This window comes from Xenopus tropicalis, chromosome 4, assembly GCF_000004195.4.
Source record: "Xenopus tropicalis strain Nigerian chromosome 4, UCB_Xtro_10.0, whole genome shotgun sequence".
In the NCBI taxonomy this organism is placed as follows: domain Eukaryota; kingdom Metazoa; phylum Chordata; class Amphibia; order Anura; family Pipidae; genus Xenopus; species Xenopus tropicalis.
The window spans coordinates 63,073,718-63,093,025 of NC_030680.2; the positions used below are offsets into that span (position 1 = coordinate 63,073,718).

A 19,308-nucleotide genomic window follows, 5' to 3' on the forward strand; every position below is an offset into this window, starting at 1 on the left:
CTTGAATTGAATCATACAGCCTGCACTGACTCATAACATGAAGCAAATCAGTACAAAAAAGAAAAAAAGAGACGGAGGACTCATTCCCACATCACAAATACTAGGATTCTTACAGAATTAAGATCCAGACAAAATTACTTCATTTCTATTCACAATATTTTTTTTTTTATAAAAATTTGTCTTCATCTCCGATAACATAAAATACTTATCTCAACACGCACAAAATTTTCCTTTTTTCATGCTTACAGAATAAAAGATATTTTAAACTCGATGCCTTTTTTTCTTATTTCTCAAAGACTATTAAAAATATTTGTTATTTTTGTTCTTATGTTAAATAGATGTGTGGGTGACATACTGTGGTTTGATATCATGTACTTGCTATAATTATAGACCTATCCCCAAGGAGAAAAAAAAATCAAAAACAGAAATATACCCAAAACAACATACAAGCCTGCAAGTTAGTGGGTGGAGACATAAAGTTTATTACATTAACCTTAAGATAAAGGAGAACTGATTTTAGGTCAAGGAGATCTGTAATACATTGCACACCTCTTTGGCAGAGAATAATACAGAACACCTGCCCTGTTTATATAGTCATATTTCTGTGACGCTCATTCTTTTCTGGTTTTTTTGTGTGGGGTATTTATGTAGTTTTATAGAACAGTGTACAAAGGAGTTTTATTTCTAAAACAAGTTTTTTTTTTTTATCAAATTTCACTCAACATGTAGTTTATCTTTATTGGAGGGAACATGCAAACCAATAAAAAAAGAAAACCAACATCATGAAAAATAAAATTCAATATTTCTGCATTAACATTATGTGTAATGTGGAGTAAAATAGTGGAGTCCTGTGAAAAAATATTTTTTACTTATTAATCCTTATTTTTTTTTTAAACAAGGGCACAGCAGTTCTTATATACTTCATGACTGAGCACCTAGCAAACAGCAAGCATCAAGACATAAATTACAGATTTTCTAATGATACTGTTTTGCAGCCAGGCCTTAAACATATTCTTTTGGGAGCAGCTGACATTAGGTGGCTGGTTTATCAACATTTCATTTTGATTTTTTTTTTTTTGCGCTAAAACTCATGGATTCAAATTTGGGTTTCCATAATAATATTCACTATTTATCATGCTCAAAAACTTGAATGCAATGCTTCAGCATCTGAAAGCTTGTGAGTTCATGTAGAAGTCAATTGTTGTCCTACCCAAATTTAATTTTTTTTCAATTTGAGTTATTCCGGTTTTTTTGACCTACTGAAATGATAAGTAGAATTTTTTTTCACTGTTTAATTTGATTAATTTTTTTATATTTGAGTTTTTTTTAATAAATGAGGACCCATTCAAGTTTGGTATGTTTTAGAGTTTATTTGAATTAGGAAAAAATTAGAAAAATTCACAAATTGGAATTTTGATAAATAGGTAGTGATGGGCAAAATAATTTGTCAGGCATGGATTTGCAGCAAATTTCCACGGTTTGCCATTGGCGGATTATTGTTCAAAATGGGCGACAAAATTCACTGCGGAAAATTTCGCTGTATAAAAAAAAAATATTGCGCACGTTTTTTGACGTGTAAGTAAAAATGTTTTTGCGTGTGTCATTTTTTTTGACTCACGTGAAAAAAATTCTTTTGACAATTTTTTTTGATGCGCAAGAATTCGCAGAATGTTTGAGAATTTTCCGTCAATTTTTTGCAAAATTTGCACATTTTCTGGCGAAGCAAAAGGGGACAGATTCTCGAATCACTATAAATAGGCCTCTAATTGTTGAAAATTAAAGAAAACCATGTCAATTTTAAAATATGTTATGTAGCAGCAGCTGAAAATGACAGCATTACTGTGCAAAAAAACCCAAAAGGGAATATTTAAATAATTGATGGGATAATAATTACTTTTAAAGATGTAGTTTAAACATCCCTATGCAGGATACCTGTACTGCTCTCTTCATCTACCAATTATACATTATAATGTATGTAACAAATATCCCTTTGTGGCTGAAAGTATTACTACTTTTTTTTTATGCTTCCCAGCAGCGAAGCAGTTAAGGTACTTTAATTATTTCTAACAGGCTTACAATGTGTTTAAGCATCATCTTATTACATATTAGTTGCACCGTGAATGTATCTTTAATCTGTTACTTCAACATTCCAGCTCTGCAATGCTTTCTCCTTGTCATATGCTGATTGGTAATCTTATTAACATGAACTCATTAAGAAAGCCTTTAGAGTATTTCTCTAAGTGTCTCGGTTGAGTGGACACAACACGAGTTCTTCAGACACGTTGGTTACAGCCGCAAGTTGTATTTTCATCTGGGAAAATCTCTGGCCTGTGTTGAAATGAAAAACACCCACACAAATCTGACGGATAAACAGTTTAAGGTTTGGTTATGGGTACTATAACATTAAAAGAAAAATATTTACGTTGCTGTAAAAGTAATATTTCTGCCTTGAGAAGGACAAGTTCATACTAATGTTCGTAAGCCTTTAAGCCAAAAAGGTTCATAGTGCTTCTTCAGCAGGGATCCATTTATACAAAGAATGCAGGAACAGATGCTGCCAAGGACTGGTGTGCCATTTCAAAGACTTATGAGGGTGCAAATTAAACTGAATCTGGAGCAGTTGAGGCCTAGTCGCGAAGTAACTGTAAACTGACTTCTTCTGAAAATGTTTTTTTTCTCATTCTGTTGCCATGGCAATGCAGTAGTCAGCTTATAAAAGTCACCAGTACTTACAGATCTAAGTAAGACAAAGAAAAATGAAAAAGCAAAATGTTATCAAATATACATAAAGAGAATGAATTGCATTATTAAATATTTTTTTACATACAGATATACAAAAGTTCTGTATTTTGTTTCAGAGAGATGATGTTTCTTTTTATACCTCAAACCCTATTAGATTAAGACAAAATATGCCTGCTGTAGAGGCATGGTTGGCAAAATCTTAGGGCCTGGGTTTCCTCACCTATCTCTCAATCAAAACCTTCTACAGTAGAGGGCTGAATTTGATGATCATGCTTTTTTTTAACACATGTTGAATGTATAACTTTATTTGTATACAGTAGCTCTCCTGTGCACACAGCCCTTTTCATTTATAATACAGTAATAATACAGGTCAGCAAACAATGCAATACATATAAATTTATAGAGGCCCAGGCTAATGGTTTTCCCTTTCCCACAGGGGTTTAATATTGTTTTGAGTTTACAATATTACTGGGTGAATGGCTTACAGGAACAAATAAGGGTAATACATGCTACTATTCCTAGTGGTTTTTGTGCTGGCCTATTAGTGCCAAGACTGGACCAAAAACCATGCTGGTAAGATCTGAATTTAGTTTTAAAGAAGCTGAGGGAGATTTTCCTTAAGAAGGAATTCAGGGATTCCAGAAGCAAAGAATAGTAAGGAAAATAGGTTTGATATGGGAGATGACAGTAAATATGAAAGTAACAAGATGGAGGAACACAGGAGACAACCAGAAACAGGTGGAGACACAAGTGCAATCAGGAAGTGATGTTTAGAGTAGTGAAGAGCACTGAATGTTAGCTAAATGATTTTGTAATATATCCTTTGCTTGACAGAGCATCATAATATAGATTTGTAACAGTGGAAGGGTTTTTTTTTTCTTAGATAAAAGCAAGAGGATTCTAGCAATGGAGTTTAATTATGACTGGGGGGAGGTGAGAGGTGGACTCCCCAAGAGACTAAAGGTGTAAGTAGTAGGCTGCAGTAATCTAGGCAAGGTAGTATAAAGACATTAATAAGTTGTTTAAATACTCACGATGGAGAAAGGGATGGGCCTAGTCAACAGAAAAAAAAGGATACCTATCGGCAGTATCATTAATAGGATAAACAAAGGTAATGCTAATTGGTTGCTATGTCTTATAAATTAAAAGAAAACAGGATTAGGTTTGTGCATAAAACCAAATCTATTTTCAGAGAATGCTTTTATATAAAAAAATTTATATTGACAATGGCAGTAAAAAATATTATTCAGAATCAAAGAATCAATTTACATTATTGCAGATAATCATTCTTATGTGAGGCTGTTTATCACGGCTTGATCTACTGTAGTCAGTAATGGAAAGGGTGAAAAAAAGGGACTTAAGTAATATCCCTCATACTCCTTATTTTGCAAAGACAGCTATTAATTCTAACCTTACAAAACAATTTCTAAATTCCTACTATTCCATTCCTATTTTTTTATGATTTTGATCTACGGATTGCCTTTTTTGTTTATAAATTAACATTGTATAGTCCATATTAAAGAAACAAGAACCAAGCACATATTTAGATATTATATATTTTTGTTATATTTGTGTGAGTATGATATATACAAACACCTAAAATGTTACAGTTACTGGAAAATGGGATTCTGGGTTATAGCTACCATTGTTGTGTAAACCTTTAACCACCTGCTGTGGTTGGGTTTTCTTTTCATAGCAATGACAAATATTAATGGATTTTAGCTTTTAGAATTGATAGTGAGGCGCTTAGAGAAGTTCTTCTTTATGGGATCCTGTAGTGCTGGTGGCAGGTATACAGATAAAAGACAAGGCATGAAAGGTATTCCATATTGGCTGAGTAACCGATTTCAATCCAACCACTGTATCTAGCAGAAATCATGATTCCAGTCAGCAGGGCAAGGTTTTACAAAGAAAAATTAAATAGAAAACAACTTAGCTGGCTGAAGAGCAGCCAAGAACCTGTCATATTATAATTGCGTTATTAAAAAATGTTTGCTATAGTAATCGTGTTTAAAGAGTATAAAAGTCAAAAAAGAACTAGGACACAATAAGATAGAATTATTAATTGTAGGTGCCAAAAAAAAATTTTTTTTTTTGTGTCTGATTTCACGTGGCTTAGTTACATGAACCAATAGTCTCACTATACAACACACTACTTGATATTAAAAAGAGTAATTACCCATAATTAATTCAACAAAGCATTTAAAATTAAGGTCATATTATGGCACAGCCTTCCTTGTTCTGAGCATAACACCTCATGCTTGGGGAGATCTTATTAATTTTACAGTGTACAATAGGTTCACGTGTCATTCGTGAGAAACAGCAATTGCTGACAAAATTAAAAGGGAAGTATAGGAGTTAATTTGCTCCGGTTCGTTCTAATTTCACAGCCAGTAGACTTTTATCCCTAGAGGAGCAAGCTTGAAGTCAAACACATCAGTTAATTCACATATTAAAGATTGGCAATTAAGAAGAAAATGCATTGACTAAAATGAAAGATTTAAAACTAGAATACTGTAGACCACTGCAGAACTGTTATTAAAACTAATTATATATATATATATATATATATATATATATATATATATATATATACATAGATACAGTTACGCTCAGGGTTTAAGCCACTCAAAATACCACAGAAGTTGTACATTAAAAGGCACAGATGATAGTTCAGTTACAGGACAATACAAATAATTGCAACATGAAAAATACATTTATTTTGCCTCTGTCGCTGTCCCTATAAAATAATCAAACCCCACACCCATGCATGGGACTGCACCTCTGCATGAAGAATGGTTAATCTGCTAATGATATGTATTAAGAAAAGCAATGTTAACATTTCTAAATTACAGCACAACTGCACATTATTGGACTTCTCATGATTTGTGTTTGCAATAATCTTTAATGCATGGACATGAATTTGTGCTGTTAGCAAATCCTTCTAAATTACATTTTATTTATTAATGAGAACCTTTTTCCGATGTATCTTAATAAACCCTATGTCTGCAATTAAATACACATTGTCATTAACCTCTTAATGACCAATCATGATGTTTGAGATCCTGTGCACTGAACATAATATGTATAGTTAGTACAAAAATAAAAAGTAAACCTTGTTTGCTTTGTAAGCTTACATTTCTTTATTAAAGATGGTAATATACATGTATGGGATCTATTACCCAGAATCCTTGGGACCTGGCATTTTAGGATAAGGGATCTTTCTGTAATTTGAAAAACCATAAAAATCATTTAAACATTAAATAAACCCAATTGAATTGCTTTAGTACCAACATGGGTTCATGCAGCTTAGTTACCATCAAGTACAAGCTACTATATTATTATTACAGAGAAAAAGGAAATCTTTTTAATCAAAAGTATTTGCTTAAAATAGATTCTATAGGAGATGACCTTCCCATTTTTGGAGAATAGGTTTCTGGATAAGGAGTCCCATACCTGTATTTATATAACTGCACCTGATAATGAATGATCAACCACCCACAAGAATTGGGGCAAATACCCTGAAAAAACTTTATTTTGCATTTAGCCAGTCTACTGCTGAGCTACAGTTATGTCAACACAGCATTCAGTACAAAATGTATCCTTTGCGCTTGTTATCCCAGGGCTGCTTAGGAAAGGAAACCTAATGGTTAATAAAAGTAGAAAACAAGATGCAAATTGAGGTAGATGAATAAAGGAGGCAAGGGTTTGGATTATTTCTAATTTAATTCCAGATTTTCCTTAGAGCCAATCAGATGCAATTTAATTAGAAAAACATATCATAAGAGCTCCATTGAAGTCTATGCCAAAACTGGGAACTGAATTAACTGAATTAATTAGTGGAGATTTTTTTTTTATTTATTTCATATTGAGTCTTGCCCATCAATTTTTTCAAGCTAAACCATAAAATAACATTTTGCCATGGAATTAAATCTGGCCCAAAATGTGAAATAACTGTCAATGTTAGCCCAGGTCTTGATACCAAAACCAACCAATGAGATGTCTGTTTTAAAAAGCTACTCATCAGCTGCGGTGGCTTACAAGGCCTGTAGCACACTTAGCACCTTTCACTACATGAAGCAAAAAGGGACACTGCAGGAATTATAAGTTTTAGTCAGTCTGACCTTTGTGATTACAAAAAAATGTCATACAAAAAATGAAGCTGTGTTAAGTAACAGTAAACCTTTCTGCTTTAAAAAAATGTATATACTCCTAGAATGAATACTTAAAGGGAAACTGAACTCTCAAACAATGAAGGTCTTTATAAAAATATATTGCATAAATATAAATATATTTCCCTTTAGCCACCATTTTGTGATGGACTATGTAATCCCTCAGAGATCACCTGACAGGAAATAATGCAGCTCTAACTGTAAAGAAGTGTGAGAGCAAAAGACACTACTCTTTCCATTATTTGTCTCATGTTGCCTAGCATGTATGTGTGTGCCTTGGCTTGTTTGTGTGCACCATATGATCCCAGGGGTAGCCCTTAGTACTTAAAATGGCAGTTTTCTATTTAGGATTTCCCACTTTCACATACTACTAAAAAGTATACTTTTATAAAAATGATTTATTTAGATGAAGCAGGGTTTTACATATGAACTTGTTTATGCAATATATTTTTCTAGGGGCCTACATTGTATGGGGTATAGTTTTCCTTTAAACAACATTCACGTAAACAGACAATCCTATTTACAACCATCTGCATATAAAATCATTTTAAAATTAACATCTATTCCTCTTAAAGACTCAGCAAAAAGTGTCAGTTATGAACCCCACTTCATTCAGATTCAGTACACAGACACGGCAACAATCACTTTCTGCTTCTCTTCATCTAAATGCCACACTACGCTTATGCAGTACACTTGTCACAGATCCTGTTTTTAATAATATTTTAGAAATTGTGCAGCAGTCAACAACAATATCAAGAAACATCAAAGTGAGCACTACATCATGCAGCGGTATGCCGGCATTTGGAAATAATTGCTAGGTGGCAGAGAGCACAATAAATTTGGGAAAAATATCACTTTCCTTACAAAGTGGTAATTCAGATGTTTGAACTGTCTGCTTAAAAGCTCTGCATTGTAAGATGTTGGCACTGTGGCATTAGACCAGAATACTAATGAAATAATATCTGTAATGGGTGAACAAGTCTTTTCTTCCAGTCAAGCATCGGAGTATGTAAAAGAGCGAGTATCATTTCTTATGTGATATTCTGCAACATAACATTAGCACTCAGAACAAAATAGCTTTCATCATAGAGACTGAACAAAATGTCAGAATACATTTCTCGCCTTTTCTTTTTGTGCATTATAAATTTGTTTTGAAACAGATATTTAAATGCACCTTCTCAATGAAGACAATTTCGCGGCACCTACGCAAAACCTTCCCAAAACTTTTCACGTCTGACACTTCTCCTAATGTTGAACATTTCCCCCACTGCGCACAACAAGCAAGTTCCGGCAGCCGTACAGGATACATTTCACAATGCACCACTCAGCTTTTTAACGCTTCAAATCATACTCAAAGCATACAGCTAGATTCTAAAAAAGGTCATATTGAAATAAAGAATCAGTGGTAAGTTACAGAGTATGCACGTTTGTCTCAAGGCTGTCTTCAAATATGTCAGGAGATATAGAAGAAAATGGAGAAAGGGAGGGCAGGAGAAAGGGTTGAAATGAAGGCAGAAGATGTGAAGATACTTCCATAGATGTGTGTGTTGAAGATAGATTAATACATGTGATCAGCACATTGCAAAGATAGTGTGCTCCAATCCATACTGAAATGTGTCTATTTTAGCTACACTTTTAGGTACTAAGCACTCCAAGGCTAAGTCAAATTTACAATGGAATTCAATGAAGTTGTAACATTGGTGTGTAGGCAGCCATCTCAGGTCATTGTGCCTTATCCTGAGTTCTTAGAAAAAGCCAGCACTTTACTATGTAACTTCTTTTAGATAGGCTACTACTCTACTCTAGCCATGGCCAGACTGTTTTACTGTTGAGTGCTGTTCCTATATCTACCACTAGATGTGAGCATTTTGGCAATGTACTGTGTAGTTGCAGCTAGAGTCACTGACGTTTATCACCTACAAATAAGTACTGTAAAGTATGAAATGTGTAAGGTAAAGAGTCATGGAGTTTGTATAAGCTTTTTATTAAGGATGAGCACATGTTCTTGCCTGATACAGATTTCTGTATAAGCTTTTTAATTAAGGATGAGCAAATGTTCTTGCCTGATACATCTGCGCTAGAATTCCGCCATACGTTTTGTTTTGACAAAAATGCCAATACTTTCATTACCTCCGCTACTAATCCCCATGAGTTGGATGTGGTATGGAAGTCAGATTCTGATTTCTAAATTGAAATGGAAAGTTTGTCCCTAAAAGCTGCATGTGTTCAATGAGTGCCCACCTGGAAGGAATAGCTTTTACCTTGGAAGAGAATGGTCAGTATTACATGGAAGGAAACGTCTGATTCTCCATGAGCACTGGGGGCAATAAGCCAGTCTCCCACCCATCACTTTGTCTCTCTGCACAGTAACAGGTGTTACAAAGCTGCACCATTCACACAGAAGATCAAATACAGATAAACAGTTTCAGAACCTGACAATTCTGATGCGACTGCAAAATATGATACATTTGTTATAATAGAGCTGGATCATCAAAGAGAGTTTATAATATTTTCTTTTGGAGGTAGATGGTTTGATCATCACTAAACAACGTATTAGCATATAGAAACAAACTATAACAAGTTCTTTTTCACAGAGGCTTTCAACAGGGGTTTCGCTGACAAAAGATTAAAAGCATATTTTAATACTTAACGTTACTTATTTACATTTTATTTTTTTTAATGTCACTTGCTTGTTAATTGTTATACATAAATATATATGCCAGGTGGTAGATACCTTTATTCTCCTGCCAGCAAATTATGAACTCCTCTTTAAATTGTTACATTTTATTGCTATAAGGGGCATTACATAAAGTTCAAAACAACTGCAACTAATAAGCAACAATAATACATAGTAACATAGTAAGTTGGGTTGAAAAAAGACATACGTCCATCACGTTCAACCATAATGCCTATATATACCTGCCTAACTGCTAGTTGATCCAGAGGAAGGCAAAAAAACCCCATCTGAAGCCTCTCTAATTTGCCGCAGAGGGGAAAAAATTCCTTCCTACAAATCTGCCAGATAACAGGTTACTACGATGCAAGCACAACGAGGTTATCTGTTATTGGGTTTATTTGTAAAAAGCTGGTGTACTGAAATAAATATACAGTTCCTGCAAGATGTGGAGGTTTCTTAGCCTGGAGATAAACGAAGTCCAAGAATCTGCCCCTATGCTCCAAAAAGCTTGTTGATGTGCCTGCATTCCTATAGTTCCTCCTTTAAACTTTGAATCAACACCAAATATTTGTATACATGTTATTCTATATAAATATTTTTTAAAAGATAAATATTACATGGATAATTAGAAGTCGGTTAAGCTTGTTGTGGGAAGAAACTCTCAGAGGCTCAGGGATAACCTACAAACTCCTTAAAGATAGTGCCCTGGTTAAATGGTACAAATAGTACCATTTAAAAAACACAAAGCAGTTTAATAATATTTTGTCCTGCATTTTCAAACTAAGGGGCAGGTATATAAAGATGTAAACATGGGAACCTTAATGAATTCCCAGGATTTCAAATTATATCCAGTTTACTAACAATTTTCTATTAGTTGGGGAAGTATTGTAATGAACTGGGACATTTACAAAGCATTTATTGCAGTGACAACCTCAGATTGGCCTACCAGGATAAGGGCCCAGACCTTAGTAAACCCCTGTCATCCTGTTATAGGCCTACACTGTATTATTTCAGATGGCTCACTTTGTCCCAGTATGGCACTGCTCATGATAAATCACGTTTTATTTTCTATTGAAATGAATGACAGGACATGTTGTGCCATGGTGTACAGTGGCCTGCAAAAGCATGTAATTCAACACAATCTGTATCAGCCGAAAATATTCCTTCAGTTATGGAGGCATATGTATCATCAAATAATATCACATAGGTCTGTGTGAGGCTAATTGTAATTGGCTCTGTTTAACCTGGCAGTAGCACCCTCCTTCCAAAAAGTGTATCGAATGGAAAACAACAATTAAAAAATAACAACAAAAAAACCCAGTTATATCTGGAACTCTGCCTGCATTTTTGGTGCATCCCTCAGCAGTAATTATTTGAAAAAAAAAATGTCAACTATTATTATTATTATTATTAATGCTTTAAAGGAGAAAGAAGTCATTATGGCATTTTACTGCCAATAGATTTGCCACATTAGTGCCACTTAGAATGCTATACTTATTCTACAGGAACTATTGCTATACCCGAGTAAACAGCTTTAGAAGCTTTTTCCATTTGCTTAAGATTACAGCTGCCATTTTAAGTAACTTCCTGCCTGCATTCTTGTGGGAGGGGGGAGCAGGAGAGAGAACAGAACTGCGTAGACTCTGGCCACGGGAATTAAGGATGTTTCTGAGACAGGAAGTCAGACACTGGAACATCATGTTTACAAAAAAAGAGAAAAGAAATCATGTGTTTCTTTTTATAGAGGACTCAGTACAGCATTACTGTAAGTGCTCATGGCTGTATTTACATATACCTTTCTAATAAAGCTTACTTAGTTTTCATCTTTCCTTCTCCTTTAAGAATAAACATAATTATTTCAAAACCTTTGCAGCAAATCAGTATTTTATACAGTATGCTAAAGGAGATGACTTCCATATCGCACTATTAGAAAGGTAGGAGTGTAAAATCAGATACTCTACATACAATGTCTTTATATGCTGCGACACTTGTTAATAATAGAGGGTGACTTTGTGATTGATAGGCATAGAATAGCAGTTTCTACATAACAGACTGCTGATTCATTTCCTACTAAAATTGCTCAGACTGACTGATGGCAGATGCTTTGAAGAAGGCTGAACAGGGAGATAAACTTATTTTATTACAGTCCAGAGCAGAATATCTTTGATAGAACGACTTAATACTTGGCTAATATCTATGTCATCTCTGCTATGCAGCTATACAGTAAAAATTCAATTTATATTAATGAATCTGTGCAAGAGCCACTTACACTCACGACAGTTGTGTTTTTTTTATATATAGGCTACTAACATTGACTTTATATTTCTAACATCTAAAGAATATTGATCAGTACCAGCAGACCTTGCAATCAGCCCTAAACATACTATTGAGATTCCAAACACTATAGGGCAGTGATCCCCAACCAGTGGTTTGTGAGCAACATGTTACTCCCCAACCCCTTGGATTTTGCTCCCCGTGGCCTCAAAGTAGGTGCTCATTTTTGAATTTCTGGCTTGGGGGCAAGTTTTGGTTGCATAAACCCAGTGTAAAGCCAAACAGAGCCTTCTATAGGCTGCCAGTCCACATAAGGGCTACCAAATAGCCTATCATAGATATTATTTGGTACCCCAGGAACCATTTTAATGCTTGTGTTGCTCCCCAACACTTTTTCCATTTGAATGTGGCTCACGGGTATAAAAGGTTGGGCATCCCTGCTATAGGGATCCCCCATATAACGAAAGTAAGTTTTTAGACTCCAGGAAACACATGAAAACATTCATAGAAATAATTTTCCCTCTACTTGCAGACAATGGCAGAAGAAGAAGAAATAAAAAGTGTTTCAGTAATTCCTCTCTTTCAAAAATTAAAAAGAATTCACAGAAAATAAACCAAAGTGTTCTGCTCTTGCAAACACTGGGAAGCATTTACTGGGACCCCTGCTAGAACTGCAAGAGCACTAAGGGGCACTCAAAAGCAACTCATATTGTTCTTCACAGTGAGGGAAGCAAGGTTGTGGAATGCTCTGCCAATGATGTTCTAATGTTAAATCCCATTAATTGTTGAGTACTCCTGCGCAGGGGGACAACTGCACTCTGCACCTCCTGCTGGTGGGTGCAGGCCAGCCCTGCCCATACCACCTGCCCTAAGACAGGCCCCAGTTGTGGCCTGTGCACAGAACTAGGGTTAGGAACCTGCCTAGGGCACAACGATGAGTGGGCACCAGGCAGGTACCTTTTCTGCCTAGTCCATGCTCTCTTGCCCCCACTTTGCTTGTCATTATGCAGTACCCCCAGAATGTCACTGTGCATGTATGCATTTCTTAACAAGCATGCAGATGAGGGGGCAAAGATGGTGGCCAGGTATCCTAGGGTGCTCAGTCAGCTTGGCCTGGAGAGACCTGCTGCAATTCATTTTTGCAAGCTGACAGAGGATGATGTGCAAAAGAATGGTCTACTGTGTCTGTGTTTTGCACTTTGCACACTGCCTTCCTGACTGTAAATAACCCCTATTCTCAACAGACATCCTCTGCATGTAGTGAGAGAGTGGAACCACTTTGGGTATATGTGTCTTTAGTAGCCCTTAAACAAACATTATGGTATATTTCCCAAAGTAATCTTATTTTCTGCTGTACCCTTTTGGTCTAGTAACCCATAGCAGCTAATCAGACGGTTTCTGGTCTAGAATAGAGTAATCAAACGTCAGCATTAGCTAACATGGGTCTAGACCTGGGTCAAACTACATGCCTTATTACATTAAGACTAGTGTCACACAAGGAACCTTAGTTATCTGATATAATTGCTGTGTAATGACACATGTTCTAGAGAGAAGTAGTGATGAGTAGTGATGGGCGAAATATTTCTCCAGGCATGGATTCGCGGCGAATTTCCGCGTTTCGCCATTGGCGGATTGTTTCGCGAAACGGATGAAAAAATTCGCCACGGAAAAATTCGCCACACGTCAAAAAATTGTCGCGGGCGTCAAAAAAAGAATAGTTGCGGGCGTCAAAATAATAGCCGCAGGCGACGAAACAATAGCCGCGCGACAAAACAATAGCCGCGGGCGACAAAACAATAGCCGCACGACAAAACAATAGCCGCGGGTGACGAAACAATAGCCGCGCAACGAAACAATAGCCACGCGACAAAACAATAGCCGCGGGCGACGAAACAATAGCCGCGCGACAAAACAATAGCCGCGGGCGACGAAACAATAGCCACGCAACAAAATAATAGCCGCGGGCGACAAATTTTTTTTGTCGCACGACATTTTCGCCGTTTCGCGAATTTTTCGCCGTTTCGCAGATCTTTTGAAAGATTCGCAAATTTTTCGGCGAAGCGAAATGGAACAGATTCGCTCATCACTAGTGATGAGCGAATCTGTCCCATTTCGCTTCGCCATAAAATTTGCGAAACAGCATGAAGATTTGCGAAACAGCAAACAATTTGCATAACACATTTGTTGTGCGATTTTTTTTGTTGTGCCAAATTTTTCCACAGCAAATTTTCATGGAAGTTTTGCAAAACAATTCGCCAATGACAAAATGCGGAAATTAACTGTGAATCCATGCCTGGCAAAAAATTTGCTCATCATTAGAAAGAACAAGCAGTATTGAACATAAGGTTGGTTAACCTTTGGAAAGTCACTGTAAAACAAAGGTAACAGCATGTCTCCTAGGCTTAACATGGGGTTTAGGTCCATAAGGGCAGAGATGCTTCCCAAATGTCTTTTTTGAAGATCATGCAATTGTCTTAGGCTAATTTTTCAGAAAATCCCATAACGCTGGGCTGATTCCAAAGAATTAATAACAATGTACAACGGCTAATTTGCAGGTTTAAAGATTGTGATTCTTAGATTTACCAAAGCTTGCAACTTTGCATGATTTGAATCTGGACATTTTTAAGAAAAGCAACTCATTGGTTCTCCAATAGCATCACAAAAACTGAAACATCTTTGCCAATTATGCAACTAAGATTTTCAGGTGCCTTTGATTAACAGAAAACAGTATACTTTTCTTTTATTACATTTGAAAATGTCCTAAACTGCAGCTCTCACTGCAGCTTTTAAATTGTTTTATTATTGAACATTCTTTTGTCCACAAAATTACTGCCATTTGTGCAACTGGTCTCTTAATCAATAGGCACTGTATGTGCCAATCTGAAAAAGAGTGAACATAAAAAAACAAGAAATTATACTTTATTGCTACTTATTCTACATTTATGTTGTAATAAATACAATTCTTATGCCAACTTGTCACTTTGTGGAACAAGTAGAAAATTTGGTTTATATGGCTAGAGGGTTAATATGGCACACAACAAAATCTCAAATATAAAATGTTTGTTTGTATTGCAAAAAGACACATGTGAGTCAGATGGGAGTGGTTGCAGCTCTAAGCCTGACATTGTCATCTAGTCTCTGATTTACTTACACTGCAATTAAATATAATGGCAGTAAAACAAAGCTAAGGCCAGCAGCTGGTTTTCATTCTCACTCTTTATTGGCTATCACCAATGTTTTGGCCATAGCTGTGCTCTTTGGAAACACTACAGCAGTCACTTCTTTCAGACTGGGAAACACTTTGCATATGGCAGACAGTGGTGGTGACACGTGTGCATTGCTTAGATCAGTGCTGTCGGTGCAAGGGCTGGCATTTCTCTAGCATACATAGTGGAGGGCCACTAATGGAAGCCATTTTTGACCACTCCCCTTTTTTAAACTGCACCCACTTCAAACCACACCCATGTTATCACAAGACCATACCCACGTTAATGGTGGTAGCACAGCAAAAACCCAAATGGTTGGTGTTCACTGCGGGGATATCAACCATCATTCATATGTGAAAGAATTATATTATGTCATATTAAGACACACCCTTAAATCCATATGCCTCCTCTTCCCCTGTGGATAGCACAACAACCCCCAGCACATACTTGCACACCTTAGGGACCATTTAATGGCTATTTCCAACTACTAACAAACCTCTGCCAGGTTCACCTCGTACAGGCAGCATAGGGTAGACAGAGCATGGCACACACAGGCAGCTAAGGGCAGGCAGAGTATGGCACACACAGGCAGCTAAGGGCAGGAATAGTATGGCACACACAGGCAGCTAAGGGCAGGCAGAACATGGCACACACAGGCAGCATAGGGCAGGCAAAGTATGGCACATACAGGCAGCATAGGGTATGTAGATTATGGCACACAGGGGCATCATAGGGTAGGCAGAGTATGGCACACACAGGCAGCAAAGGGCAGGCAGAGTATGGCACGCACTGGCAGTCTATGCTGCATGTGTGTGCCATACTCTGCCTGCCCTGTGCTGCCTGTGTGTGCCATACTGGTACCTATGTTGCCTGTGTGTGCCATACTCTGCCTGCCCTATGCTGCCTATATGTGCCATACTCTACCTGCCCTTAGCTGCCTGTGTGTGCCATACTCTGCCTGCCCTATGCTGCCTGTGTGTGTCATACTTGTACCTATGCTGCCTGTGTGTGCCATACTCTGCCTGCCCTATGCTGCCTGTGTGTGCCATACTCTACCTGCTCTTAGCTGCCTGTGTGTGCCATGCTCTGTCTGCCCTATACTGCCTGTGTGTACATACAGTGACACAATGCTGGCACTGTTCCTACAGTCCGTCTGAGGTGTGAAGAAGTGAACAATGTGGGTGATTACAGCCTGAGCCTGAGGTGTAAACAATGCAGTTGGTGAACAATGCAGGTATTACAAGGTGTGACCAGTAAAGGGGATTACATATTTAAACAATACAGAGGAATTACAGCCTGAATCTGAGGTGTGAACCATGCAGGGGGCCAGTTAATCTCAATACTGATACCATTTAAATCTTACACAAAGGTGCACCATAACAGCAGCCAGGTGGGGAGCCACACAGAGGGGGGTCGCAGGCCGCCAGTTGGACAGCACTGGCTTAGATAGTACAGTTATATAGTTATATTCTTCTTTAAGCATAGCTTACCACAAGTATGCGCAGTAGTGTTTTCAAAAACTGCCTTGTATGTCATTGTTTACAGGTAACCATTTGTTACATTTTGACACATCCCATTGTATTAGTAAGTCACTCCCTCTGTTGTCATTAATTTACACCACATTTTCTGGGTTTCAATTTGTCATTTTTTTCTTTTTTACGTGGGAATCATTGCCTGCCATTTGCAGTACCCTATGCTTCATTGTGGTGAAATGTGAAAATTCATAGCAAATCAATGAAGGACAAAGTGCAAGAAGTAACATAATCACATTGATGTTTGTTATATTTTATGACAGATCATACAGATCAGTAAACTACATTTAAAACATAAATGTCTCTGTGCATTCTATATCTAATGTTCCTTTGGCTGCGTTCATGCACACCAAAGCAAAGGCGCTAATTGGCTGCATTTGGAAGATTCTGATTAGAAATCATCAGAGTATGCCAGTGGAAATATGGTTCTGAATTTATAAGTGCTAGTTTTCCCTAGTTATTACAAATGGCATCTTTTTTGTACTAAACACAGCAAGTGAAATTTTAACTTTTACGTGCTTTACTTTATTTCTCTTCATTATGACCCATTATCAGTGGTACAAAAATCCAAAATCTCACTTGCAGCTAGCAACTGTAGTAAAGAATTTGCCTAAGTATAAATAATAGAGGGTGTTATCATAACAGTCATTCAGACAAATGTATGTAATCCTGTAAGGGAAAAATATCTGGTTTAAATCATAAGGAACATTTTTAACCCTGAGGTGAAGGCAAATACATATTTATTGTGTTGTGTGTAGGATAACACAGCTTTGTGTTCTTAATTAACAACATTTTAGAAAGTGCTCCCGGGCTAGGGGCAAAGGACTGGAGTAGCTTTCAGGCTGGCCAAGCTTTGGGCAAAATGACTGAATTCATCCCAGGTTAAGAACACTTTTGGGATGAAATAAGCCCCTCAGAAAACAAATTTGGCATACAGTTATCCATAAAAGTATCATTTTTTATGCCATGATCTAGAGGATGATTACTGTTACATATGCATGAACAGAAAGACTGATTAAACACTAATACATTTGTTTGGAATTTAGGGTCAGTATCCAGAAAAGCCTCACACTGCATATCATGGAGATTCTTGCAAAGGTGAGTCAGTAGATAACAGAACATTCAGAAATGTCTTGCTGCTGTAGAACTAGCTATGTGATGTGCAATACTCTGCTTCACTTGTTCTTGATGTTTGCAAGTTTAAATTTCTAAATAAAATTCATGGGTTGCGGTTGCCTGGGTTTCATATTGAGAAAAAGATTAAAGCAGACAGTGCTCTTTTAATAAGAACCAAAGTACTATTCCTTTTTGGGAGGTGGGGGGGGGGTTTGAATTGAAAGCTAGTTGGTACATATAAAGCAAATGAGGCCATGCTATTGAAGCTATTATATTGTTTAGCCTATTAGGGTTTTTAATATGTATATTTTTGGGGAACCTTCTGAAACAATACAGTGGGGTTCTCATAGCACATAAAGGGGTTAATGCAGCACACAATATGCTTATTATATATCTAAGTCATGTCTACATTTATTATCTCTTTCTAGTACTGGGGATACAAGATGATGACCAAGACTGCATATATACTGTTTTATTTTACTGTACTCCGTATACTATAGTACATACTTGGCTAGATAAGAGTAGCATCACTTGGGAAATACACCATGCTTTCATTGGTTAAAGGCTGCAATTTGACAATAAATGCTACTATCGAAGAGAGTGCATTTTGCATCATGAAAATATAATTTAAACACACTAAGTTGTCTTTCAATGCAGAGCAGGTCTTATATGAATCTGAATGTAAAGCTTGTGCTATTACAAAGCAACTCTGATTTGCAATGAATATGTATACTCTTTGTTTCACTTTAAAATAGCAGACTTATTATTGTTCTCTCCACACAGTGTGTCCCTCCCCTTCACTTCCACTTCCTGTGTCACAACCTTTCTCATTACTCCACCTAGTGCTAAGCTGCTAATGCATGTTAAAATGAACAGTTAACATTCATGCAGGGATGGATGGAACAACATTACACTATACAGCTTTACATACTCACTGTGCAGCCTCTAATGTATAGGTCAGGTGAGGTTTGGCCAAATTTACAATGCATGAAGCTGTGTCTAGGATCTTTAAGATTTTTTATTATTATCTCTATTTTAATTTACAATAGTTAGAATTATATGTAATTTAAGTTTTTTTTTCTTTCTCTTTACAATTTGGAGTTGACACTTCTTATTTCTTGGAATAACTGCTCCTACAGTAGAACCTTTTAGCTGAAATAAACCTCTCACTTGTAATTTGCTGACATTAAGATGATTACAGAAAAGAGAAAAAAATCATGCTTTTATATTCCAACTGTTACATTCAATACTGAAGCCTTTTCTTTTGGCAACCTAGGGCATTTTAATGACACGCAAGTCATCGGAAAATTGCACTATAACAACTTACAAAACAAACTGGAGAGTGAAAATAGGAGGAGGAGGAACATGCTGACATGGGGAGCATCGGCTGAGCTGCAGTCCATTTTGCTCTTCTTGCAGGAACACACTTGTACTTTTAGTTCTGTGCTGTTGCTCAAAGGAGGCTTCCCAGAATCTGTTACCGTGACCGGCAGATTGTAATTGGCTCTCTTCAGGTTATGCAGAAGACTGACCTTGGCATGGGTATCTGCAGAAAGTCATAGATAATGCATTAATTAGAAGGTACTCTC

General features: G+C 36.8%; 1 protein-coding gene across 1 annotated transcript in view; it reads right to left on the reverse strand.

Annotated features, from left to right (window-relative positions):
- Positions 1 to 1,304: 1,304 nt before the first annotated feature.
- The window catches only part of cdh13 (cadherin 13), a 512,601-nt gene continuing 494,597 nt past the window's right edge, over positions 1,305 to 19,308 (reverse strand). The window contains 2 exon segments of the mRNA NM_001103078.1: positions 1,305 to 2,737; positions 19,047 to 19,265. Of these exon segments, the coding sequence (NP_001096548.1) occupies positions 2,730 to 2,737; positions 19,047 to 19,265 (227 nt within the window). The 3' untranslated portion in view covers positions 1,305 to 2,729.